The sequence below is a fragment of the Haliotis cracherodii genome, unplaced genomic scaffold, assembly GCF_022045235.1.
Source record: "Haliotis cracherodii isolate W230 unplaced genomic scaffold, xgHalCrac1.p SCAF_2, whole genome shotgun sequence".
Lineage (NCBI taxonomy): Eukaryota > Metazoa > Mollusca > Gastropoda > Lepetellida > Haliotidae > Haliotis > Haliotis cracherodii.
The window spans coordinates 17,624,451-17,651,433 of NW_027266275.1; the positions used below are offsets into that span (position 1 = coordinate 17,624,451).

Genomic DNA, 26,983 nt, shown 5'->3' on the forward strand with positions numbered 1-26,983 from the left:
CGGAATTTATGGCACCAGTGATTTTCTCCGGAACAAAATATATTCTAAATGTATATTTGTATGAATCTACCTGACGTCGAGGCAGGATAATTTCATTATCCGTATCAATATCAAGACGATTTTTCATCTGTAGTGGGTCTTAGCTGAAGAGTTATTCACTTGGCGCTGGCCATTATCCATTATGTATCAAGTGAGAACATTTATTCGATGTTGTAGCCATGATGGGGCGTAATGTGGTTGAAGGGTCAGCCATCGTATATTAAGTGATCTTATAAGACGTTTTGTATTCTGGACATATTTTCTGACAGCGCGAACACAATCTGCACCAAATCACTTGACCACGACATTCCGTGCCACTCCAAACACGATCGGCTTCTTCCCCCGGAAATACTCTTCTTTGCGATTATGGTGGAGGTTGGCCTGTTGATGCCGTGCAACATAAGAAATGAGTTTGTGTCTGAGTGAGTGAGTTTGACTTTACGCTACCTTTAGCAATATTCCAGCAATATCACGGCGGGGGACACCAGAAATGGGCTTCACACATTGTACCAATGTCGGGAATCGAACCCGGGTCTTCGGCGTGACGAGCAAACGCCTCAACCAGGAGGCTACCCGACCACCCTTTTGTGTCTGAGCCTGTTGACATGGTTTGAAAGTGTACGTTCCAACTGTACCCATGATGCTCTTTTCGAGGTACCAAAACAATGCAGCTGTTTTGAACTATCTCCGCGAAACTATATAATACGATGCCATGTGGGATGGTGTATTTCAGCAAGGGAGCAAAATAAACATTACACATCGCCTGGTCGCCTTATAAACGCCAACCCTCGCTTGTGTGGTTCATGATAGCAAATGTCACACCTTGTGTTTATGTCGTATAATGCCCCTCCACCCGTGACCGCCATCTCGATGAGAAACACTGATGATACACGTCGGTATGTCAGTACATTCGTAGACCGCCAGGGCTCACAGTTTGTGCACAGGGAACACGCTTGGATCCACAGTGATTAATTCATTACGCTCTATAATCATTCATAACAAAGATAACTGTCTGGGATGTATTTGTATTTTCATATTTGTAATGATATTAGAACTAAATATACCCGACAAATTAACCTCGTGAATTTCAGCATTGGTTGCACGTGATTATATACCAGGGCCCGTCCCACAAATCCATCTTAGCGCTAAGGTGATCGTAACACCCATACTTGAACACTGGCTTACGATAGTCGTAGTGCTAAGAACGCTTTGTGGGACGATGCCCAGGTCTTGGTAAAGTTCACAAGGCATACTGATATTTGGAAATCTTCGGGCATTTTATGAATGAACTAATGATTTGTTCTCTGGGTTTATATCACATGAAACCAACGACTCTGGCCTTAATCAATGAATACGAAAGCGCTCATAAAATATCATTAAAAAGAGAAACATCAAGTTAATGATTAATCCTGATATGAATAGATACCGTCACCGTCACCGTCACCGTCACAAGTTATTTAAGTAGGATTGCGGTTGTACGTGAAAGGCTTCAGTGAGTCGGGGTTAATGCCGTGGGGGTTATATCCTTCTGAATGTACTAAATTCGCACCAGAAGTCTCCTACAGTTATCCTGACATCAATGATTCGGTTATTAGTCAACATTTCAAAATGACCTGTGCCCCTTCTGTCACAATGAAAAGGAAACAATTACTCACTTGTAGAACTGTGATGTAATAAAAGAATTTGGGGATGAAGTGTCAGTGTGGATAGACCAGTTTGTTTAAGCTTATAGTTTGACATTTGGGCAGAATTGATATTTTTTAGGGTTAAAGGGAACATAATTATTTCACAGATAATGCGTTCGATTTAGATCTACTTCTACGTATATCTATAGATGCGAATTCAAAAACAAAACAAAAATATTTTCATCTCGTGAAAAAGGAAGCGTTTTCGCAATACAGCATTGAAAAAGATGTGTTTTTCAAAACGTTCTATTCTATGGAGCTCGGATGCGGTGTCCTAATCTTTTCGAAAACGAGAAGCAGCTTTCACCTAATTTAGTTTTCGACTTTAATGTTTGAGGCCATGTGATTTCCTACACGACAGCATATATAAGCTTTACTAGATTATGCATATTGATATATGCAGTGTATTTGTATTACCAGAGTGAATGTGTGAGTGAGAAGCATGCTATTTTCTGTAAAGCAACTTAGATGTACTGATAAGTTGTTAAACATTCTTTTCATATCATGGCCTTTCTGCTACCCTGGGCGGAAGCCTGTTTTGTTTAAGAGGTACTTCTTATGATAAACAATAAAAGAAACGAAAATCTCATTAACCGTGACTTTATAAATTTACGGATTTTATGAATGGACTTGCTTAGCACCACCGTGTTGTCTATTTTCTAAACGTATGAATCTGTCGGTCTGTTTGATGCTCATCCTCATCCACTATGCTGCGAGTGCAGTTCCACCACTGACCGTCAACCATCGGCCACACCCTTCCCATGCGTACGACAACTGCCATTTTTTTTCTTCGAATGCATAAGACTGCATCATACGATCGTTATATCTATATACTTTGTGAGCGTTGAATGTGTTACCGGTACTACACTTTGCATTTGCGAGTCATTGACAGGAAATATTTCTATCTCCATAATTGTCACTTCTGTTTAAAGAGAACCTGTACTTTATGTCAACAAATGTACGTCGACTACAAAATACACCCTTTGAGCCAACGCCCGACGCTTGACAAGCTGAAGCTCACCGGGCGTCTTATTTCTAAACTTACCTCTTTAACTTGGGTTTATTCGGTACGTTTTCTAGGTAGAACACGTTGATGTTGTTTTACCTACTCTTTAATAGCCTCTGGTCAGGACCCCTTACATTCACCCCTCAATCTTCCATATATCAATCCAGTTCACATCTTCTCAACCTCAACTTTACACTAACATCTAGTCTCTGAAATGTTAAATTATGGCTATGAAATATAATAAAATGGAGCCCTTGGAGACTTTCTTCATTTTCAGATACTGCAGTCATCTAGACTTGCCAAATATTATAGACTTGCATGGGATGTAGTTGTTTCAGGGTCTGTATGATAGACTACCCCAACTTTACCCCACGCCCCAACCTTAACCCTGCCCCTTTCCAACCCCACACCAACCGTACTTAATCTTAATCTCCATGTTACCATCTATGCTAACTATAACGTCAGGGTCTGTATATATATATATATATAATAACGTCAGGGTCTGTACTAGTATATATAATAACGTCAGGGTCTGTATATATAATAACATCAGGGTCGGTACATATAATAACGTCAGGGTCTGTATATATAATAACGTAAGGGTCTGTATATATAATAACGTCAGGGTCTGTATATATAATATTAAATAACGCCAGGGTCTGTATATATAATAACGTCAGGGTCTGTATATATAATAACGTCAGGGTTTGTATATATAATAACGTAAGGGACTGTATATATAATGACGTCAGGGTCTGTATATATAATATTAAATAACGTCAGGGTCTGTATATATAATAACGTATGGGTCTGTATATACAATAACGTCAGGGTCTGTATATATAATAATGCCAGGGACTGTATATATAATAACGCCAGGGTTTGTATGTTTAATAACGTAAGGGTCTGTGTATACATAATAACGTCAGGGTCTGTATATATATAATAACGTCAGTGTCTGTATATATGATAACGTCAGTGTCTGTATATATAATAACGTCAGGGTCTGTATATATATAATAACGCCAGGGTCTGTATATATATAATAACGCCAGGGTCTGTATATATAATAACGGGACAATAAACTCCACATGGTTCCTTCTACAGAATGTCCCCTCAGGTCGGAGTCGTATCAGATACGAAATGCCCACTTACGTCCAGCTGACGACCCCTGACACCGGACTACAAGATTAATAGGCTGACACAGGTGATACTGGCCCGGGGGTAACCCTGACCTCTGTGTCCGACACATGAGTGATGTAACTGACCACTGGGACAATGGGTCGTCCACGATGACACAAACTGAACCGAAAACTAGAAAATAATCTGAACTGAATTATATAAGGATCATGTGTGGCTACTCGAAAGTAAATACCCCAAAGCCCATTCTTTTGTTGCGTTCAACACATCAATAACAAACTCAACAATCGTTTGATTAAAGCATGTATATTGTTTTGTATTGAATATACTGCAATGAGAAGCCTTGGCCATGACCACAAGTCAAGCATGTCCACACATAGTAAGCGACCGCCCATTTCATAGACAGAGAGACAGTTTATTCAGTAATTTAGGCACCAAGGCCCATAGTACAATGCAGATTGGATATTAACATTTGTCACGTGATGTACTTGATTAGATAAATCTAGTTACACATTCCTCATTTTAAAGACATGTTTTAAGAATATAGAAACAGCATGGTTATATGAGGATTTTCAGAGTTTAGCAGATTTATCATTAACGTACGGTCTTTAAAAATACCTTGCAACATGGGGAGAAATTTATACCGTAAATGGGAATACGTTTCACATATAAGTAAGACATGGTATTCATCTTCTACTTCTCCGGATGAACAGTTTCTACAAATAGAGCTCAGCAATATCACCGTCTTTGGACCTGCGACATACATTAACATTAAAATTAAAAAGTTTACAATGAGCTCTTATTAAACTTTTAGCATTTAAACAAGTTAAATATCTTTCAGTTTGTAACAATGATTTTACTTTGCTGTACTTGCTAAGATAAAGTGATTCAAAAATACTTTGGTGCTACTGTTGACAAAATATATCCTTTAGTCTTTGCTTAAATGAATATAAAAATAACTGTGGATCTCCCACATCTTGGGAAATCCATACATATGAAAAGCCACCAACAAATGATAGATTTCTTACATCTGAAACCCAATTATTTTTATCATTATCATCAAGTACCTTTAACATTTTGTAACACTGATATAGGTATCTATCAGGCATCATTCTAAGTAATTTAATCCAATACTTAATTACCCTTAATTGGCTTGCTACAAAAATATTACAATGGCCTGTTTCACCAAGAAATGCCTTGTTTGAGGCAAACTTACCAACACCGAAAAAACATTTGAAATATGAAGTGTGAACTTTTTCAATTGCAGTGTAATACTTAGCACCCCATATTTCAGAACCATACAAGAGTATAGGCTTAATTTTGCCTTAAAAAATGGTACATGCTGTGAAAAAAGACACACAACTATTTTTCCTGAAAAAAGTATGAAGAGGCATAATGGCTTTCGACGCCTGAGCAGCTAATTGCTTACATGCCTTAGACCATGACAATCTAGAGGAGAACATAAGACCTAAATATTTATAGAAGGTGACTACAATCAAGGCAGACGAACCAAGAAACCATTTTTCATGTTTTGCAACAATACCACCTTTTCTAAAAACTACAGCATTGGTTTTATTCAAATTTACTTCAAGACTCCATTTTGAACAGTAAGCGACCGCCCATTTCATATACGCTGGAAATGGTGATGTCTTTAAATAAAAAATAATGTGTGAAACAAAATAAAGTACGGCTCCTCCGTTTCAGAGGTGAAGGAAACAAAGAGTATATGTCTTGAAACAATGAAAAACAAATGTCCCATCCCCAAAAGTTACACATTCTGAAGTTCTCGTGAAAATCATTACACGAATGAGAATAACCCATTCTAAAGGGTTCATGATCTGGCTTTGTTATAGATATATACAATCATTAAAAGAAAAAAAAGTAATTACATGTACACGATTGCAGATGCATTCTTCTTACATGCTTAGTCCTTCCGCTCCTTCGCTGAGTTCGTCAATGCAAAATTGTTACCAATATTAAACATACATTCACTGAGACGCATCGTCGAGTGAACATTGAAAAAGGTATATAGAATCCAAATGTATTAGGATCTATCCTGTAGCAATCGTGACGTAATTGACAAAACAATCATGACATCATGGAATGCGAAAGCAAGTGACGTCATGTCAAACAAGGTATCTTAGGCATCAACCCCCAAGGACCTGCACACAAATCCTTAAACGAAAATCCCCCTGCGTGCCACATGTCAATATATCATATAAATAAAGGGGCGTATCCCCCAATTTAAGATAAAATGTTTATGGGTCTGCATGTAAAGAGATAAAAGTTGAATATTTACTTTTTATTTCACATAATGCATTCCCGATACCAACATGACATTTCTATGGCTTCTATACACATCTGTCTATCGTTAATGCATTCCCTTAGATCAATATGGCATTCCTATAACTTCTATATAGATCCGGGATAGAACTGGTCTTCAGCAACCCATGCTTGCCATAAAAGGTGACTATGCTTGTCGTAAGAGGCGATTAACGGGATCGGGTGCTCAGGCTCGCTGACTTGGTTTATGCATGTCATCGCATACCAATTGCGTGGATCGATGCTCATGATTGTCTGGTCCAGACTCGATTATTTAAAGACCTCCGTCATGCATATAGCTGGAATATTGCTGAGTGCGGCGTTAAACAATATACAAACAAATAGATCTGAACAGATCTGTCAACGTTAATGCGTTCCGTGGACCAATATGTCATTCCTATAGCTTCTATATAGATCTGTACAGATCTGTATAACGTTAATGCATTCCTTTAGATCAAAAAGCCATTCATGTAGCTTCTCTATAGATCTATACAGATCTGATGTTAATGCATTCCTATTTTTCGATATGACATTCCTTTAGCTTCTATATAGATCTGTACACGTCTGTCTAACGTCAATGCATTCACTTAAGACATTATGACATTCCAATAGCTTATATATAAATCTGTACACACCTGTATAACTTTAATGCACTCACGCAGTTCAATATTACATTCCTATAGCTTCTAGATCTGTACAGATCTAACGTTAATGCATTCCTTTAGATCAATAAGCCATTCATGTAGCTTCTATATAGATCTATACAGATCTAATGTTAATGCATTCCCTTAGATCGATATGACATTCCTTTAGCTTCTATATAGATCTGTACACGTCTGTCTAACGTTAATGCATTCACTTAGATCAATATGGCAGTCCAAAAGCTTCTGTATAGATCTAATGTTAATGCATTCCCGAAGATCCATATGGCATTCTTATAGCGTCTATATAGATCTGTACACATCTATCTGACGTTAATTGATTTCCTTTTCAAAACAGTTTCGTCCAGTTCATATTCAACACTGTAAAGAAGAGATGTTCGCAAACCGGACAACGTATTCCAGTTATTTCAGTGATCTATCTGTTGTTACTGCTTAAGTGTTAATGGCTTTACAAGAGATAGGGTTATATGATTTACTGTATATATGTACGTTGTCGACACTACATAAGCATGCCGCTATACTACTGAAGGAACAAAGTACCAGTGCATTACACTTTGAACTGTTTATTTTACACTCACACTGTCATGTTACAGCAACATTTGACAGTCCATACGGAGTATGTAACGGAGAAGGCATGTTTGGGCTGGACAAATATTAGACATTGAAATCTTTGTAACTTGCTTGAAGTTCAATATTATACACAGTACAAATCAATAAAGAAACTTACATATATTCAAGGAGACTATACAAAGACGACATAAACTCCCTGATATGTGGTAGGTAATGCAACTGTAAACCGTTTGTTAAAGGCATCAGATAGATTCGGTACAATCAGAGAACACATACCGCTCTATGGTCTCTGGTACAAAATATCTCAAGTTCATATTGATGTACCAAACAAGAAAGTTGGTTTCCTCTGTATACAGCTCTATCGATGTCATGTCCTGGTTCAGGTCCTTGCAAATACAGGTTGTTGATAAATGTTCAGAAACCCTTTCCATCAAAACATTATACATTGTACACGCACACACACGCACATATAAGTTAGACTATGACTGTTATACAACTGTTTATGTACATTTGATATTTTGACACGAGATCCAAACCACACCATCCCCCCTTCTCCTCAACGCCACCCTCACTTCACACGCACAACAGCACGAACACACACACAACAGCACGAACACACACACACACACACACACACACACACACACACACACACACACACACACACACACGCACACGCACACGCACACGCACACGCACACACACGCACGCACATGTACACACCCCAACCTCAATCCCACCCAACCCAAATCACAGACATGCGGCCCTATTCCCGCCCCGACTGGCCACCCCAAAGTCAACTTCTTGGCTGCCTTCTTCTTCACCATCGCCCGCTCTTCTTCCAGCCTCTTCAGTTTCTCCTCCCTCGTCTGGAGCTGGTGCTCCGCCTTCATCTTCTTGATGAAAAGGCGACGTTTCTTCTCGTCCTTGACAGCTTTGTGCTTTATTTCTCTGTCCAGTTGTTTCCTCTGGACTTGTTCTACCAACCTGTTTAAAATGGTGAATTAGATCGTTATGAAATTGGGAGATCAAGACAAATTCATGTTTAGTAATGAAAACGGTTTAAGTGAATTAAGGTTTTTATGTTCTGAACATACCTTTCCAGCCTGTATAGATCCGCCTTCTGTCCTCTCAGCTGTGTAAAAGCTTCGAACTGGGATTTGCTCCAAACGTCGGGGAGCTCTGCCACGGGGAACAACCCCCTCCACTGCGGGGACAGAGAAGTCAACTCCTCCGCTGGCCTGACGGTCGGGGACCAAGCCCTCATCTCGTAACTGTTGAAGAATCTCCGTCCCTGATAGTCGGGGTGTGGGCGGTGTCACCTGAGACTTGGCGTAGTAGAGCTCGTGAGGACAGTTGATCTTGCCCGTCAGAGCCTCCTCGGGAGATGTCTGCTTGAAAGGCTTAACCTTAGTCTGTTTGCATCCCATTTCTGGCAGAAAGATAGCATCGACACTTATAAAACACTGCTTGACTGCGATCTAGTGGGAAAGACAATGATGTGATGTCATAATTTCATGACGTCACAGACAACGAAAATCCCCCTTTTATGGGTATGCTGGTTCCCGGATCACTCTGCGCGTCGTCAACTCGAAGAGACGGCGCTCAGCTTGCCTTCCGAGAGACAACAGTTCCATTGTATTCCGCTTCAGAATGTTCTTTACATGTATAAATTGGATTGTTGAGAACTGAGGAGTAGAAACACACTGGTGGAATGCTGTATCGAAACTGATTTTACCAATCACAGTTTCGAAACGATGGGGGTAAAACGATTCTTGAAATAAACTTAACTTTATGCGTCACGTGACATGCGTAAATGAAGGGCAAATGACTGCCATCGTATTCCTGAATTTATAAGCTTCACAAGAAATTAACATCACAATGTTTGCACGTTCGAAAAACGTTTCTTGAAGAATGTTTCTTGTTTTTATGATGGTGGCCTTTTGTTGAAGACAGATGTTATTTTATGACGGGGGGAGACGAACAATTTATACATCTTCGGTCCCCAACTTATGATTTTATCATTTAACTTCTTGAAAGCTTTTATCACATACAGGAAATCGCCCTGAGATCATGGCGAGTCTGAAGCCTGGTTTAGAAACTACAGACAACATCGGGATAGAACCACGGTTTGCCTCCTTGTCACTAACAAACACCAGAAGGTCGGCGCCATGCACATAGACCCAAACAGGCAGACCGACAGATAGAATTTATACAATATGTAGGCCACCAACCCATTCTACAAATTACCGTAATTAAAGCAGCTATCTTAGATTTGTACAGATACCTTTTCCAAAATATAATCATGATCATAATAATTGCTCTTTGTATAAACATGGCATTTACATAGATCTGTTGTACCTGGCAAGGAAAGGAAGAGCCAAAGACTCTATGCCATGGTCCCCAAGTTGCCAAGATTTGTTTGCACAAATAATTTATCCATATTGTACCACCAATCGCCTGTATTATCCGTGTCCTTGCATCATTTACACTCTGCAAACAGATGACCTTATTAGTGATCATAGTCAAAGACCACAGTCGGCCGTGCCGATAACATATGATCGTGGGTTCGAATCCCGGTTCACTCTGGTCATGTTCTAGGTTTGTCAGCACCATACCCGTGCTCGTCCATGGGTTCCAACAAAGTGGTTAACGTTTTAGACTGGCATCACTTCGGACTTTCCTCCCACATAAAGCTCACTTGCCTTTATATGACTGAAATACTGCAATACAGTTCCAATACACGGTATTTCAATATATTTCCGTGGAATGTATCTTGTGGTTATACCATATCTGGACATGCGCAAATATCTACTTTCTGTTTCTGACGCATCTTGACATCCGCGTGCGTGTGTGCATGTTCAAAGAAGGTTTATCTGTGACAAATGGAGCCTAACAATGGATATTTTGTTTCCAGGTTTCGAGCCCAACTTATAATTTTATCATTTAACTGCGAGATGTACCTGTAAATAACACAGGTACATATTAATCTTAATGTCACAGCGTTCCGGGTCAAGATGACCACACGTAATGTTTATGGTATCATTTACATAGTGTAGTACAGTCAAGACATGGGATGTTTAAGGCCAGTACACTGGAATGTGTGAACAGAGTGTGTGTGTATGTGTGTGCGTGCGTGTGTGCGTGCATGGATACCCCACGCAGACACATTATACTGAATCGGGGTCGACCAGTCCTTGTTTCATGAGTCATAGCTTACGTATTACACTTGAATATAACCTCCTTCGCAATGCCATTGACTTTCTACTCTGGAGTGACCTGGTAACACGTGTCTCCCGCATGTTTAAATAGAGATATGTCCTATCTTGGTACAGTCAGTGATCAACAAAGTCTATTAAAGGGGCCGATTTTCAGTTTAAGTCTATACACGTTGTAATATAGTGACTGTTTTAAATTGGAACATTTAGCTTAATCATTAACTGTGATATTGGTATACATTTGAGCTAACGGGTGGTGTGAAGTGGTGTTTGAACGATATAAACCAAACTGGCTGGGACTGACAATTTCTTGGAGCCGAGTCCCCCTTTAAGGCCTCTTCACTGTTCGTGCATAGGGTTAAACAGAGGGGTGACTGGTTATAGCCCTTAAAGCGTTTTCTCACCACGCCGAAAGTACGGGGTCAATTACCTATAGTGGGTTCTGCCAACTATGTGTGTCCCCCGCCGTGATACTGATGGAATATTACTAAAACAAAAGGCGTACACTCTTCTTCACTCGCTCATAGGTAGACCCAGTATACCTCGCAAACTACAACCATAGTGAGTGAGTGAGTGAGTGAGTGAGTGAGTGAGTGAGTGAGAGTGTTCTTCCATCGCCTGTGAAAGCACACGGTCGGTACACCGTGTTGTCTCGACGCCTATCAAAATTCTACCTTAAGTCAAGCAGTGAAATGAGGTCGTGTAATTCTCGTGAAAGTCAAATTAGCCCTTCTCCGTGCAGGAATTGAGTGCCAGGCCTATACCTTTGCGGGATATTCAAGCAATGTCTATAGAGTAGATGTTTTCAAAGCTGTGACACATGCGGTTTGCCGTTGGTGCAATGTAGTCTGGGTTCTCATTGGTCAGAGCTCTCGCTGGTTTCCCTCTCGCGGGTACACGGCTGTGACTTGATTCGTCGTTAGAAAACAGCGACTTTCTACATTGCACATCTTCCCGACGCAAGACTATAAAAGTCCAGTTTCAACCCTTGCCGAACTAGGCTGGAATTCCTGGGTTCTATCGCAGCGCCACCAGTGGCTATTACGAGTTATGTCCCTTCTAAGCTTCTCCTATAGACCAATCAGATTCCACCTCTCGTATCACTTGCATTTGCTTCAAACAAAACAGTGGCTGCCAGTCAAGACGATCTGATCGATAATCAAGGTCTATACTGTAATAAAACGGGTCTTACATCGTGAAATGCATCAAATCACGTGAGCACCTTGATTAAAAACATGAAATTATTTGGAAAATATCTGTTGACAATGAGTTGGCGGTGCACATGCTTGCAAATACTGCAATCGACCGAAATCTGCACGACAGTTTACGAACCGGATTTCGATTTCGTTGCGCGATTTTGATTGGACTATGCATAGACTCGTTAGTCCAGCCAAAATGTTACTCCATAATACCTGCCTAGTTCGGCAAGTGTGGAAACTGGACTTTTATAGTCAGTTAACTCTCTTACCTCGGGAAGATGACATTGCAAATCACTGGTTATTGCGGACGGTAGCGTCAGGCTACAAACACTCACTTTTTATCTAAATTGTGAGTGGCTAGTGCTACAGATAGGGCAGGACATTTTCATCGCTATTTTGCCTGTTACACCCAACGAGGTCAGTTTCAGATGATGATCGAGACAGGTTATTCTCGTTTCACGTTTTATTTTTACAACCCCGTATAATACTGCATGATGAGGATATTTATGCAAATTGTGTGAATGGCTGATGCTACCGATAGCGCAGGACACTCTTACAGTTTTCGCGAACACCTGGTGTCATCACTGATTTTCAGTGATCAATTCACATAATGCTCATCACTATTTTCCCTGTTACGCCCAGTAGAATCTGTTTCGGCAGATAACCGAGACTGGTTATTCTCAGGCGTTGATATTTTATATTTACAATCCCGTGTGTGATACTGAGGAAGATACTGTGACCATCCAATACACATTGAGTCGACTCTATTGACATGGAGGCATGTATAGGGCATCTGCCCCTGGTTTACCGTATAGTTAACACTTTCATCACAGGCCGCCATGACATAACTATCTATGTTATACAGGCTAAGACGTGAGGCCTGGCTTTGTGGGGATTTTGTTTTCGGTTTAAAACAAACAACTATATTTGTTTTTTTCAGTTTTCGAATTTTGAGGTCGGTGGATCCGTGTACCTGATGCGACTAACGGGATCGGGTGGTCAGGTTCGCTGACTTGGTTGATGCATGTCATTGATCCCAATTGTGTGGTTCGATGCTCGTGATATTAATCACTGGATTGTCTGGTCCAGACGCGATTATAGCTGGAATATTGCTGACTGCGGCGTTAACCAACAAACCAACCAACCAACCAACCAACCAGCGACTCATGTTACACAGTCGCTATGTCCTGGCCCCAATTGTACAGGACGTGCTTTGGGGCACATCGCGTATTCATTATCTGTTTAGAATTCACCGTCCTCAAGTGCATGTGTGGAGGTGCTGTTCCCCAGCATGCATGTCAATGTCTATCCGATGACACGTGGTTAAATATAGACATCGCAGGCGTAATCAGGATCTACACCGACGCCTTCCCAGTAATAAAAGAACTTGTTATCCATGAATTGTGTCTACTTTGTCATGTCATACGTTGATGAGAAATACACCATGTCGAGTATAGTCATTTGGGTTGGGTTAAATGCATTTTTCCAATCACAAAGATCAGTTTTGGCCTGAGATTGGTCCGAATTAGGACACACTCACTGACATCATCACAAAATAGAAACAGGTGACACCAGACCCATTAGACTCTCTTATTATAGGCAAACGCACCCATTACGAAAAATTTCCAGTCAGGTGCAAATTACCAAACCTTTATTTTCTCCTTTACCACCTCTGCCAATATTCTAAGTGAGCTTGATTGTGCTAGTGGCTTTTGGCAAATACCACTCCATCCAGATGCAAAACTCAAGTCGGCCAATATTACACCCGATGGTGTTATTGGATGGAATCACCTCCGTTTCTGCCAAAAACATGCTATGGCATTTCTGCAAACCATTTCAGAGGCAATAAAAAATGATTTGGCGTTACACACTACTAATGTATGTAGTGACATAATATTTTCTAAAACGCTTTTGGAACATATGAATCACCACAGGGCAGTATTCCAAAATATCAAATAAGCCGGACTCACTCTAAAACCTATAGCAAATGTAAATTTGCGACAAAAACAAGTCACCTACTAAGGGCATATCTTCAGCAAAGATGGCATCCATGTTGATCCTTCAAAAAGAGATTCAGTCACACAGATCCCACCCTCTAAACATATCCATGACATGTGTCATTTGGCCTGTATTATCACAAATTTGAAGCAAGCTATTTTGTATTTGGAATGATCCAATTGCCAACAGGCATTCGAAAAGCTAAAGCAAGCCCTTACAACAACCCCCATCTTTGCATATCCCCACCAAAACAAACCCATCATCCTCACAACGGATGCATATCTAACTGCAATAGGGTACATTTTAGGCCAACCTGATTCGCATGGGGTAACTTGAAATGAAGTTGTTAATTCATGTCTTTTGACCACAGTTACAAGTATCTTTATGTTTTTGGTTTTTTTAACAAACAATGTTGATTAGTAAGGTTTAGTTTGCTCGTCAGTTTCCAGGTAAGGGTATATGATGCTAAATGGTCATTTCCCATCACAATCAACAACTGTTGTGGCCTCTTGAAATGGATGGTTTGGAATATTATTAATATATATCTCTCATGGTCAGGTCAACTTTTAAAGATTATGGCTTTGCTCACGAAATATTCTGTATTGACGAGCTTATTATTGAGGCTGAGTTATTTTTTCTAATCTGTTGGATGTTGAGTTTTAATATTTACACGAAAGTATGAGTTGTGTTTTTTGTTTTTTACAAACCCTTTCTTTTCTTCACGGTACCTGCGACAGCTTGATAAAAGTGAGTGAGTTGGGTTTAACGCTGCTTTTAACAGTATTCCAGTTATATCATGGCGTGTCAGCTTAATGTCGGAGGAAAGCCCGAAGTGATGCAGGTCTCAGACATTTACCACTTCGATGAAACCCAGAGCACGGGCATGGTGCTGACAAACCTAGAAACATAATCGGGGCGAACCGGGATTCGAACCCACAATCATAGGTTTCTGGTGTGCCCATGGGACGCAACTCTGCACAGCGAATCGCGGCGCCTTAGACGACTGGGTCACCCGTGCCCCCCTTGATAAAAGGGTGTGTAATATGATTTGAGTTTATTCAACTCTGTTTCAAATCTCTTTTAGATGGAAACCGTGTAAGGAGTGCCTAGTTGTTCTACAGTAGATGTTTTCATACAGTGAGAATGAAACCAGAGACCATATATTATATGGTCTCTGATGAAACAGTAATTTGAAAAATGAAACTCGCATATCAATTAAAACAAAGAGACATCGCTTGCAGTCTGACATCGAACCTCTTAGCTTGAAACTGCATCTACAAATTCAAAAGGGTAAATTTAAATATGCCCGGCTTTTGACAATATGTACATTATTCACACGTATATCAATATACATCTATCTTGTCAAACCACGTGAAGCAACCACAAGTTCTCCCAAGCAGACCATTTATCCTGGCAGCGTGAGTGAAGTAATATCGTGTCCCCCTGTCAGCCACAATGTGTATCTTCCTGACAACTAGCTCCAACTGACAACAGTCGACTGTTGTTCAAACGGCAAATATTTCCTGTAACCGGACACTGCGAGGTCATCATATGGCAGTTCACGTGTAGGTATGTCATATATGGCACGACAACCAGGTGTATAATTAATAACATGTCCGACATGACTGGGCTGAATGATAGCATGTCTTGGATAAATGCATGTATGTTCAATATATGTAAACCTTACCAAGATTAGTATGCAAAACGAACAACTGTTTTCTCGAACTTCCATCTCAAGAGAGAGAGAGAGAGAGAGAGAGAGAGAGAGAGAGAGGTTATAATCCCCCGTTTCACACGCACGCACGCACGCACGCACGCACGCACGCACGCCCACACTGTCTCTCTCACTCACAAAGGTTCTTTCATGTTTGTTCTTTAAAACACGCGCGCGCGCACGCACGCACACACCACAAGCACACCAATTTGGGCAATGACAAATGTATATGCCTGTGAGAAGGACTCACTACATTCATCTTGAAGTACACATGACTGTTTTATTTACTGATAATGTACACCTGCACAAGTGTGAAGGACTAACACAATCACGAAATACATACACGTGTTTTATTAACTGACAATGCATACCTGCACATGTGAGAAGGACTAACAATATCACGAAATACACACACCTGTTTTATTAACTGACAATAATTCACAATATACTTTGTACAATATACCAGTTTACCCTTGGGAAAGGTTCCCGATACCTTAACACACACACACACACACACACACGCACGCACGCGCGTTTTTATTAACTGACAATATATACCCTTGAGAAGGGCTCCCGATATCTGTCGAAATACATACCCGTTTTATCAGGTAAAACAGGTCACAGTCATGTTCACTCGCGCATCACTTTCGGAGCACCAGGTCGTATCATTTTACTGTAGGCACAGTGTGACTGTAGGCACATTAGGAAGACACCAGCCTTCCTTGCCGTGGAGGTGCTGTGACGACTTCGCCTCAAGCTATCAGTATCACCCACAGGTGTACCACTCCGTGATGAAGTCAGTCCCCAATAAACTAGGGGCGGTGGGGTAGTCTCGTGGTTAAGCGTTTGCTCGTCATGCCGAAGGACCAGGTTCGATTCCTCACATGGGTACAACGTGTGAAGCCCAACTCTAGTGTCCTCCTCCTATTTCGGGATTGTTTCTAAAAGGGTCGTAAAACCATACTCACTCACTTAAAAATATATAAAGACCACCTGTTGAAAAACAAACGAATGCAACTCGAAACTCGCCAGTGTGAAAATGTTCATCAAGGGATTTAACGAGAGTTGGTACATAGCCACTTATGAAATGAATTCGAAACACCAAGTACACATCCAGTGTATATAGCATGTATTTTTAACAGTGCCTGGTCGTCACAGCTAAAATATTTACGATATGCCCTATATGTCAAATGTAAACCAATAACAAATATCAGAAGATTATGTATATTTTCATATTGAAATCGGTATTTACCACGAGTAGCACATAAATATTGTGCCGATAAATACACGAAACACATTGCAGTTGCTCAACAACTTCAGACTGTTATATAGGGGAGGTAACTCTAAAGCGATTGTTGATGACCATTGAAGCGTTAACTATTTTCACATTGTTTTATCACTTGTTATTTTTTAGTTTTTAAAAAACAAAAACGAGCCTTACACGTAGAGCTACTTACAATTTATGTTGACTCAAGCATAAGAAATATCACACAATTGTTGTCAAATAGATGACACATAAGCCGTAAATTTTAACTTCGCGCACACCTGAGGAATGTAATACTTTTTACCATTGACTGTAACAGCGTCAACACAATAAGATGGAATGTTTATGATTCAGGGCAATCCAATTCTAGCTTCACTTTAGGTAGGGCGTCCTGGGCCAAACACAACCTGTTTTAAGGAGTGACAAGTGACATGTGTTTGTTTCCGGAACTCAACTGGCGTCGCGTCGTCAATGCATTAGGATAAATATATGTGGCCATTGTCAAATATTTATTGCAGTCAAACTAGGGTTAATGTCTGTTAACTATTGACATTAACACTAGGTTCATAGTACATGGAACACAACATAAATCTACTTCATGATAGGAATAAATAGCAGGTAACTGATTTTACGTTAAGCAAAGAAGAGGATATATACACGATCTTTCAAACAAGGGAAGCACTGTATACTTTGAAAGGAATGGATATATGCATTGTGTATATCATACCAACTGCATTTTTAACTGCATTATCGGAGCAAACAAATAAGTGGTTTTGCAGAAATTTCGTAAGATCTTGACAGTGCTCCCTATGATGTGCTGAAAATAAGCTGATTTAGTCATCTAAAGCAATATAATACAGTCATGAAAAACATATTCTTCGCCACTGGTATTATTATAATTCACGTAATTGGAACAAGATAGTTAAGAATACACATTCCACTTACTACAATAACAGTAGCGTTTTATATTGTTTCATATTCAGAAGCTGAACTGAAACTACGTTTACGGGTGCGTGTTAAAACAATTGCACTTTTGTTGGGGTAGGTGGAGGAGTATTTTCAATATGGTCAAGTAAGTCTCACTTCGAATACAGTTTTGTTCATGGTTAACCGTTTAATTTTTCACACTTAACCCAGTCAGCGGCTGTAACGACCCCAATACATGTCGATTGGTTCACCGGCATATATGAGGATGTCTGTGTCTCCCTGTTTAAGTATTACTTCCTTCCACGCAATGTCTCCCGACAACAACCCGTGGGTTATGTGCATTAACATGAACAAGTTGATTGATTATTGACGTGAGTGATTGCCTACATAGGGGTGTGAAATTAATTGGAGCACGGTACATATGACGCAATGTTACCTGTAGATAAGCTAAGTGGGAAACTGCTCGCAGCGATATGCATAATGACCACTTTTATACAATACACATTTCCTGTGATAATTGACTGGCATTCTTGAAGCGATTATGGTCTTCTTTGGAGGACTCTGTATAATTAGAAAGGACATCAAAGAAATACAGAAACTATTATGTAACTAAACATAAGAAAAATCCGCATTAAGAAGAATTGGAAAAGTTTTCAATTTCTCCCAAACGAAACATTCAATTGTTTGGTTTCTTGATTTATGATCAGTACTTTAGCACTTGTAGATAATCAGCTCTAGCTCATTATAAATGAAACATTTATAATATACAAACTTTCATATGAAACGTTAGTCTTACTTTGCATTTTTGTGTATGTTGATAAAAGTGATAAGTTGATAATGTTGTTCATTATCAATGAAACAGTAGAAATGACATAATATGCAAGCCACGCCCACATTTTACAAGCGTCAAGGTAGGCGCCAGGGTCGACGATGTTCCTCGCATAAAGAGACGCAGTATTATAGAACAATTCGTGCAAGACGGAGTGTTTACTATTTTGACCATATATGGAGGTAAATGTCGTCACTTCACGGGGGAATTCCATTCATTATGCTTGAGGCCCAGTCCAACAGGAAACACCTTTACTGCACCTCAATATGAGATCACTTTATGACGTCACTGACAATACCGCGTGTTTGTTTGATGTCAAGTAATATTACCGGCGAGATGTACATAGCAAGACGGTACAAGGGTCATCAATAAATATTTTATATAACATTAGAACGCATCATAGCGATAAAATTCAAATCACCCATGCCACATTCAAGTGAAGTGTGACACTCGGTTGGGCGTGCCATAGTGTCACGTGGCAAGAAGGGCCAATCACAGCACGCGTACCAAGTCGCGCACATTGTGCTACCGGAACCTTAGAGAGGGTCCCGAGCCATAATGACAGTTTGAAATTAACAGCGATTTGGAGGAAGGACATACAATTCTGTGAAACTGTGCACATTTGGGATTTGTATTTACTGTGGTGTTGCTTGTTGTTCGTGTATTTGAGTTGTTTGCAGTGTTGATACTTCGCCGGAACTCGCACACCAGTGTCCAAAATGGCGGAAGACTCTTTTGCTGGATTAAGCGCGCAGGAGTTGCGATACCTGGCCATAGACAGAAATATAGTCAATGATCCATCTCTACAAGCGGAGTGGTCAGCGAAAAAGTTAGTATGGATCCCCGACGAGGCACATGGATTCGTGGCATCTGTTGTAAAATCAGAAAAAGGAGACCAGTTCGAAGTAGTGGTGGAAGAAACAGGAAAAAAATCGCTCGTCCACAGAGATGATGTTCAAAAAATGAACCCACCAAAATTTAATAAAGTTGAAGACATGGCCGAATTGACGTGTCTTAACGAAGCATCTGTTCTTCACAATTTGAAGGACAGGTATTACTCAGGCTTGATATATGTAAGTAATATACTCTGTGCAGGTTGACACTGAGTCAACATGCAGAACAACACGGTCATGACAATGTAACATTTCAAACAGTTCTGAACTCCTAGGTTACCTGTAATAGTAGGGTGATGATTTTGTATAAAGTTACCGTAATAAGACCTTTATCAAATCGCAAAGGAGTACACTGCATGTTGTTGTACCAGTTAGAACCTAGCAGTAAATTGAGCGTGTCACCCATCCCAAATATCCAAAATTGATGTATACCGAATACAATGGAAGATTCATAATCATTATGCAGGTTGATCCCAAAACATTTCGTCATGTAATTTATCTATATAGAGATCTACCACATGTTGAAGGTACTGCTTTGAAATAATCACTCCAGAAAAGAACAATTCACATGTGATATGTGTATATATGTTTGATTAAATGTGATCACAGTTGTATATATATATGTGACACATGATACATTGATCATGTAAGGATGAGGTCACTATCAGTGAATCACACCTTGATAGTCAGATATTGATTGAGACTGACCATGCAGTTAAACATCCCTGCAGATACTGATAACATTCGAGGTTGCTGTCAGGAAGTTGGGCTGCTTCAACTGAAATTTCAGACTGATTTAAAAAAACCAAGTCTTTTTCTTTTAAGCTTGATTTCTCCAGCTCATCTATCCATAATTAATAACAGCTCAAGGAAATGCGTTTGTCATATGGCGATAGAGTGTTACATTATTAGCATAAGGTTGTTGAGTTGTGTATGAGATAGAAGTCCTGAAACTGTCTTTTAATATTTTCCCCAACAACCTTATAATTCTATGGATGAAAAAAATAGTACATAACAGATATTCAATAAAATTATTTTTAGTTTAATTAGTAGGTGAACATGGTGAAGGCGTCATTTTTGAAAATATAATCCGATGATGTCATTAGTCATTAAGAGATCTAAAAATAAGAACAGTCTGTTTCTCTCCCTTATTCATTGAAAAACCCTATTAAGAGATCCCCCTCTTAGGGTATTGCAAGCATTTGCCATTGCTAAGCCTGGCGAAAGCACAGGCACATGTTCCTTGGTTACTGTCAACCTTATCTCAGGATTGATTGCATTCCTGTTGAGAAATAAGGATCCCTTGTTAAGATTCTTGGGTGGTGGCAAGAGGGAGGATGGGGGGGGGGGGGTCATTTGAGAGATAAAAAGGGGCATTGACCGAACCTGTTGACCAATCCAACAATGGCATTATTGTTGTCATTTGAGTAATTTGATCTGTCCATTCAGTTATGCAACTTTGCAAAATAAGCAAACAGTTTGTTTTCAGTTGTATTTTATGCAGAATTAAACTTTGCAAAATAAAATATTTACATGGAATTGAGATCTATTTTAAAAAATGTTAAACCCTTTATTACATTTTTTAGATTGATTAACACACTAAGTCTGTTTCTCCTGTTGTTGGCTTGCAAATTAGAACCATTTGCTTCATAGTTGCAAGTTTCCTAGAATAATCCCACCTTTACTGATTCATAGACACTAACAGGTAAATTGTTTGGAGAGTGAACAACATTGAAGTAGGTGTTCTGTTTTGAAGCCACTCAAGGTCATCAATACATGCATAAAGGACAAATGTTCATGCTGACGAAAATGTTTGAAACAAGATTTAGATAAATTACCACACCCCCACACCACCATTCCCAAAATATGACAAGAATACAAATTGTTAAAATTGTGGGATTTTTTGCATATTAAAATTATTATGATTAGTATTCCTTCATTGAGAAAATTTGGTATTGGCTTGCATGTTGAAGCATAAATGTTGAACTTTCATATTATTTTTAAAAATAATGAATGTTGTCTCTTAAAAAATGTTATTGAACACAAATGGAATTTTTTTATTGCAGACATACTCTGGACTTTTTTGTGTGGTTGTGAATCCATATAAAAAACTGCCAATCTATACTGACAAAGTTATAGAATTGTACAAAGGGAAGAAGAGACATGAAGTGCCCCCCCACGTTTTTGCTATTGCTGACACAGCATACAGGAGTATGCTCCAAGGTAAGGCACAACAATAGCCTCAGAATCTACTATCGCCTCTTGTGGTTAGACATTGGTTGAGGGCAGTCAGTTGTCATTTGTCATGCTTCAGTGACACTGTGATCAATATTAAGCTGTGTTGTAATATGGTTTGTGTCTGTTACGCTTGACTGTACACAGCTGATTGTATGTACACTGCAAGTATGGGTCAACATGCCTCCAGATATCCCTTGCCGTCGGTCATCTTGATAAACATCTCTTTTAGTCATCTTTAACATAAATTGCTGGGTTGTATGAGAAGGTATACATCAGACAGATAATGTATTCACTATAGGTCGAGTAAACATTACAGGCTTGCACTGAATATGTAAAAAACATAATCCAGTAAATTTCTTATCAAAGTCTTGATGGTTGGAAAACTTGGCCATTTAATTGCTTGACTGAAAACTTCAAGGTTTTGTTGCTTCAGTTGTTAGCCTAAGCATGGATATATAAAGCATATACTTAGTTGCATAATCAAACAATCTAATTGTTTTAAGGATTGACTGTGTATTTTTTTCGGTTCATTGAGGTATGAATAAAAAAACCGATGTGCAAACTGTATGAAACCGCGTAACAACACAAATTTAATTATGTATGCTTGAATCCTGTACAAGGTCAGTAGCATTTGTAAACTTCTGACAAAACTCCAGCAATAACATATGCAGTCATTAGGCTGGGAGAATGGATCTGTTGATACAGGACAGGCGACTGTTGGTGTGGAATTTCAGTGTGAGGCTGTGAGAGTAGGAGTGTAGCAAGTGCTGTTCTCTAGCATTCCTTCACAATGAGGCTAGTGTCCACTATCTCCACAACTCCTGACTCCCTGTAGATACAGGATGACTGTCAGCTATCGTGTCACTTATTTGGGCCAAGTGGTGAACTTGTAGAATTTGCTTCTACTTTAAAAGAGTTTGGATTCTGGAATGAAAAACAAGAATGATCTTCTTATGTAATAATGTTATTGTACGTGTAGTATGACAGGTATTGTCTTCCATGAATGGGTTACCTCCCCCTAATTATCACACACTCCAAACTGGACTGAAGTGGGCGTGTAGAGTAATTTGGAGAAATTTTGCAAGCTGCTGACAATGACATAAACAGGTATTTTAGACCTGTAATTAGGATTGTACTTACTTCTCACTCAGATGTATAGCATTATATAAGGCAAACTATTAGAAGAAGATTCACTTTTTTGTTGGGTGTTTTACATTTATAATAATTTTGGAAAGTGGTCTTTATTGGTCAACCAGTGTTAGAAATAACAGGGAGTCTATATAATGTTTGGAACTATGGTCATGATAACCCCATAACATTTTAACTGTTTACCTTAGGGTTATAACAAGACCACCTTGGCATTTTATTTTGATAAACTTAATGTTGCTGGATGTTTCTTAGTGTTGCCACCAATGTCAGTTTATGTTGAAGTGAGGTAGCCCAGTTGAAGGTGTGCTCAGTTGTCATGCACAGTGTATGGGTTCAATTTAAAAAAATGCAAGAGACACACAGGAAACTAGTATTATGGTATGTATGTTTGTTGAATGTCCCATGCATCAGGCAACATGGTGTCTGACTGGACTTGACGGTCAGTGCCCTGTTGTCAGGTAATACTTGCCCATCTTGTTAAGGCTTCAAGCCAATGTGCGGACTTCCTCACTAAATACAACTATCATGTTGGTGGGTTGAGATTCAATCCATCACTTTCAACTTTTGACACATTAGTCTACTCCAGAGGCCACAACCTGTCACTTTCATAGCTCCCTCAGTCTAGCTTACAGTAAATGTTTTTAAAAGGAGTGATTTTTTTTGGCTTGGAATGTTATCATGGTTATGGGGGTTTTGATATTCGTAATTCATGCTGGTCATGTCTAGGGAATTATGTTTACTTTTCCATTTCTAAGTGATAAACACAAGTTATCTAAGTTTAAGTAAATAAAAGTGACTCGGGGTGGAATAGATCTTCAGCAAACCGTGCTTGCCATAAAAGACGACTATGCTTGTCGTAACAGGCGACTAATGGGATTGGGTGGTCAAGCTCACTGACTTGGTTGATGATTGTCATCGTATCCCAATTGCGTGGATCAATGCGCATGATGTCAATCAGTGGATTGTCTGGTCCAGACTCAATTATTTACAGATTGCTGTCATATAGTTTGAATATTGCTGAGTGTGGCGATAAACAACAAACAAACAAACCAGCTCCAATAAAGTGGCATCCTGTATTCAGAAGTAACTTACTTCAAATGAAATGGAATAGATTGTAACTGATAGTAAACAGTACAATGTTATGATGTGCTAATACATGAAACAAAGAACTTTACCTTGATATGTGTACTTGGAACTTTGTATGATTTGATATGAAAAACATGGGGTCAGTTTATTAGTTTCAAACTCTCACTTTGAGTGTTAGCGAAGAAGAGAAAGTCCAGTACACACATTTTCCAACCACACCCTAAAACATAAGTGCAACTCTTAAGACACTCTGTCTGGGGCATATCTTGAGAATCATTACGCCACCATGTACTGTGCATAACTGTGATTCTCGGAATACAGTTACTTGGAATATAAAAACTACTAATGTAATGTATGTAGCAGGAAAGCCAGCAATGCAGCCATCAGCATGATCAGTAGACTCAGTGTGAGATAGACAGTTACGGTGTCACTGACGACACACGTCAGCCATAATGGAATCATTAGCTTTGGGTTGTTCTGACTTACTGGAATACGAGCAGTTACCTGTCGTTATCTGCTGTTAGACAGATGTCTAGACTTGTTCTGTGACAAATTACATAGGTTGAATTTAACTGAACTGTGGCAAGCTTGCTGAAATGGTACATAATGTATTGTGACTGTCATGGTCTTTCAGTGTTGGTTTGATGTTAATTGGATTTAGGGGAATGAAATATTTATTTTGTGTTCAGGGAATGGATGAGGCGAACTCATACCCCTGAATTTCACAATGACAGTGTTAGGGTAGGCTTGCGATTAAAGCATGGACTTGTCCCACTGAGAGATCTTGGTTTGAAGCCCAGTTGTGATATGACTTGAAAAATACTTAATGCACACAATAAGAGGCATTCCTTAGTGAACTGATGGAAGATGGGGAATAGCTTATGAAAAAATGTGTTATCAAAGGCAAAGACCTTAATCCTGATTTTACACCTAAACAATCTGGAATTTTTGCTTCCATTTAGCCAATTTAGGATAAGAAAGTTGTCATCAACAACCATTTGCAGTCAGGCACTGCCCTATTGTTACAGCTAATAGAAGTTTAATATTATGCCTGATAGATCCTTGTTTTAGACCCATCAGCGTTAATCTAACATAGACCCAGTAAGGGCGAGTATGCAGAGGCATCTCGCTATCTCCTGTGTGTGTAAACATTGACCTGTGCGGTACACAAACAACACTTTTCTCACCAGAGTGGGATGAAAACATCAGCTCATGGGCATGGTGGCTCGCAGATACTGATGACCATTAGCTGTGGTTTGTCACGGCATAATATGCAGCAGGGTTGTCAGGTGAACAGTGGTAGAAACTAACAGTTTTCGTCCACTAGTCCTTATAATGATAACATAGATCAAAACCCTTAAAAAGGGCCAATTTCTACTAGTCCTTATGATACCTTTACTAATGGGCAGTTTGATAAGGACTATAGGACTAGTTCCAATTACTAACGCTGGTGAAGATACCATACATGAAATAAGGCCTTAAAATTGTTTGGTTTGTTTGGAGAAATATCCTATCATTAAAGGATACTCAAAAAAATATATATACTCACACGGGCTTACGTGCATGCATGTGTATTTCAGATTTTGAGGGACCCTAGATTGAATGATTCAAATACCTCAGAGAATACCCCAGGACCCCCTTGCATTTTGAACACTGTTTTATTCAGCAGATGTAGATTTGGTGGTTTGAAACTTGTGGGTGTTATTGAGTATTCAATGACCAGAAAATTCATTTGGACCCGACACAGTTCTATCACAATATACTGTGAGGCATATTTCGTCCTTTATCCTGCCTCCATGTTCCCTAGCTCGCTACCCTTGTTTGATCCAGGTGACCTGTCATGGGTGGGCAGAGTATTGGAAGAAAACCTGTTTAGTGGGTCCTGTGTTTATTGTTATCCCTTGTCAAAGCTCCCTAGGGGGTGACTATTTTGGAGACGTCTGGTTGCAGGGTTGGAGCTTTTCCTGCTTTATAGCTAGTTAATAACAGTCAATGTTAGTGGTTGACTAAGGAAATAAGAACTGACTTTGACACAATAACACTGGTTTATCAGTATAGTGAAATGCTTATCAGTTTTTGTGAATTTTGAAGTAAATAACACCATATGCACATGATTTATAAGCTTAAACATTTTCCTCCTGCAGCAATGTTCAAAAGACAGGAACCATGTAACAAAATTAAATTTTATGATAAAATGTTTGAACAGGAAAGATCAATATAATCTGTACGCATGACGCAATGTAATATGAGCCCTTTACCCTTTGAAGAAAGAAGAACCAACATGTTTGAGTGGACTTTAGTCTATTAAGTACCCTCATTGTAAACTTCATAGTGTATACTGTTTGCTTTGTCCTTGCCAGTCCTGTCATATTACACCGACACCTGTAGATGGTGCGTGTCTAAAAATGGTGACCCAGACATGTCCTTCACATGTTAATGTTCACAAGCAAAGCTTGCTCCATATTAAGAGCAGTGCATACTACAGCTTCTCATACTCGTATGTGTATGAATGCTTGTCGTAAAAGGCGACTGCTTGTCGTATGAGGCAACTAGCTGGATCGGGTGGTCACGCACTGACTTGGTTGATGCACGTCATCGTATCCCAATTGCGTGGATCGATGCACATGATGTCAATCACTGGATTGTCTGGTCCAGACTCCATTATTTACAGACCACCGTCATATAGCTGGAATATTGCTGAGTGCGGCATTAAACAACAAACACACCTATGTGTATGAGCTTCACAAATTCACTAAAAGTTCATATTTACAAGTAAATTTGCTTCAGGTATGGGTTATACAGTTGTCTGTTACCTGAATTCTTATTTAATGAATTGTTGATTAAAAGTTAATATACCGCTGCCATGGTCTGCCTGGAGAGTGGAAGGTCAGTGGCTCTATCCCCTGGCTGTATCATAAAAAAAGCGTTGTTAAAAGATAGTGCTTGTTGTCTCCCTGCCTAGTGCTTATCCCATTTAATCCCATTTCACCTCGCCTGAAAGTTTAGCGACAGATCAACTATTGGATGACATTTGTTTGTTGATC

The 26,983-nt window shown here is 39.5% G+C and overlaps 1 protein-coding gene and 1 pseudogene across 4 annotated transcripts in view; one reads left to right on the forward strand and one right to left on the reverse strand.

The window, feature by feature from the left end:
* Positions 1-330: 330 nt before the first annotated feature.
* Positions 331-8,863, reverse strand: LOC139467483 (uncharacterized; annotated as a pseudogene).
* A 10,198-nt stretch (positions 8,864-19,061) lies between these two features.
* The window catches only part of LOC139469911 (myosin heavy chain, non-muscle-like), a 69,793-nt gene continuing 61,871 nt past the window's right edge, over positions 19,062-26,983 (forward strand). For all 4 annotated transcript variants that reach the window (XM_071252258.1, XM_071252259.1, XM_071252261.1 and 1 more), the window contains exons 1-2: positions 19,062-19,646; positions 21,533-21,689. In XM_071252258.1, coding sequence (XP_071108359.1) covers positions 19,293-19,646; positions 21,533-21,689 — 511 coding nt within the window. In that variant the 5' untranslated portion in view covers positions 19,062-19,292. The remainder of the gene's footprint in view (positions 19,647-21,532; positions 21,690-26,983) is intronic.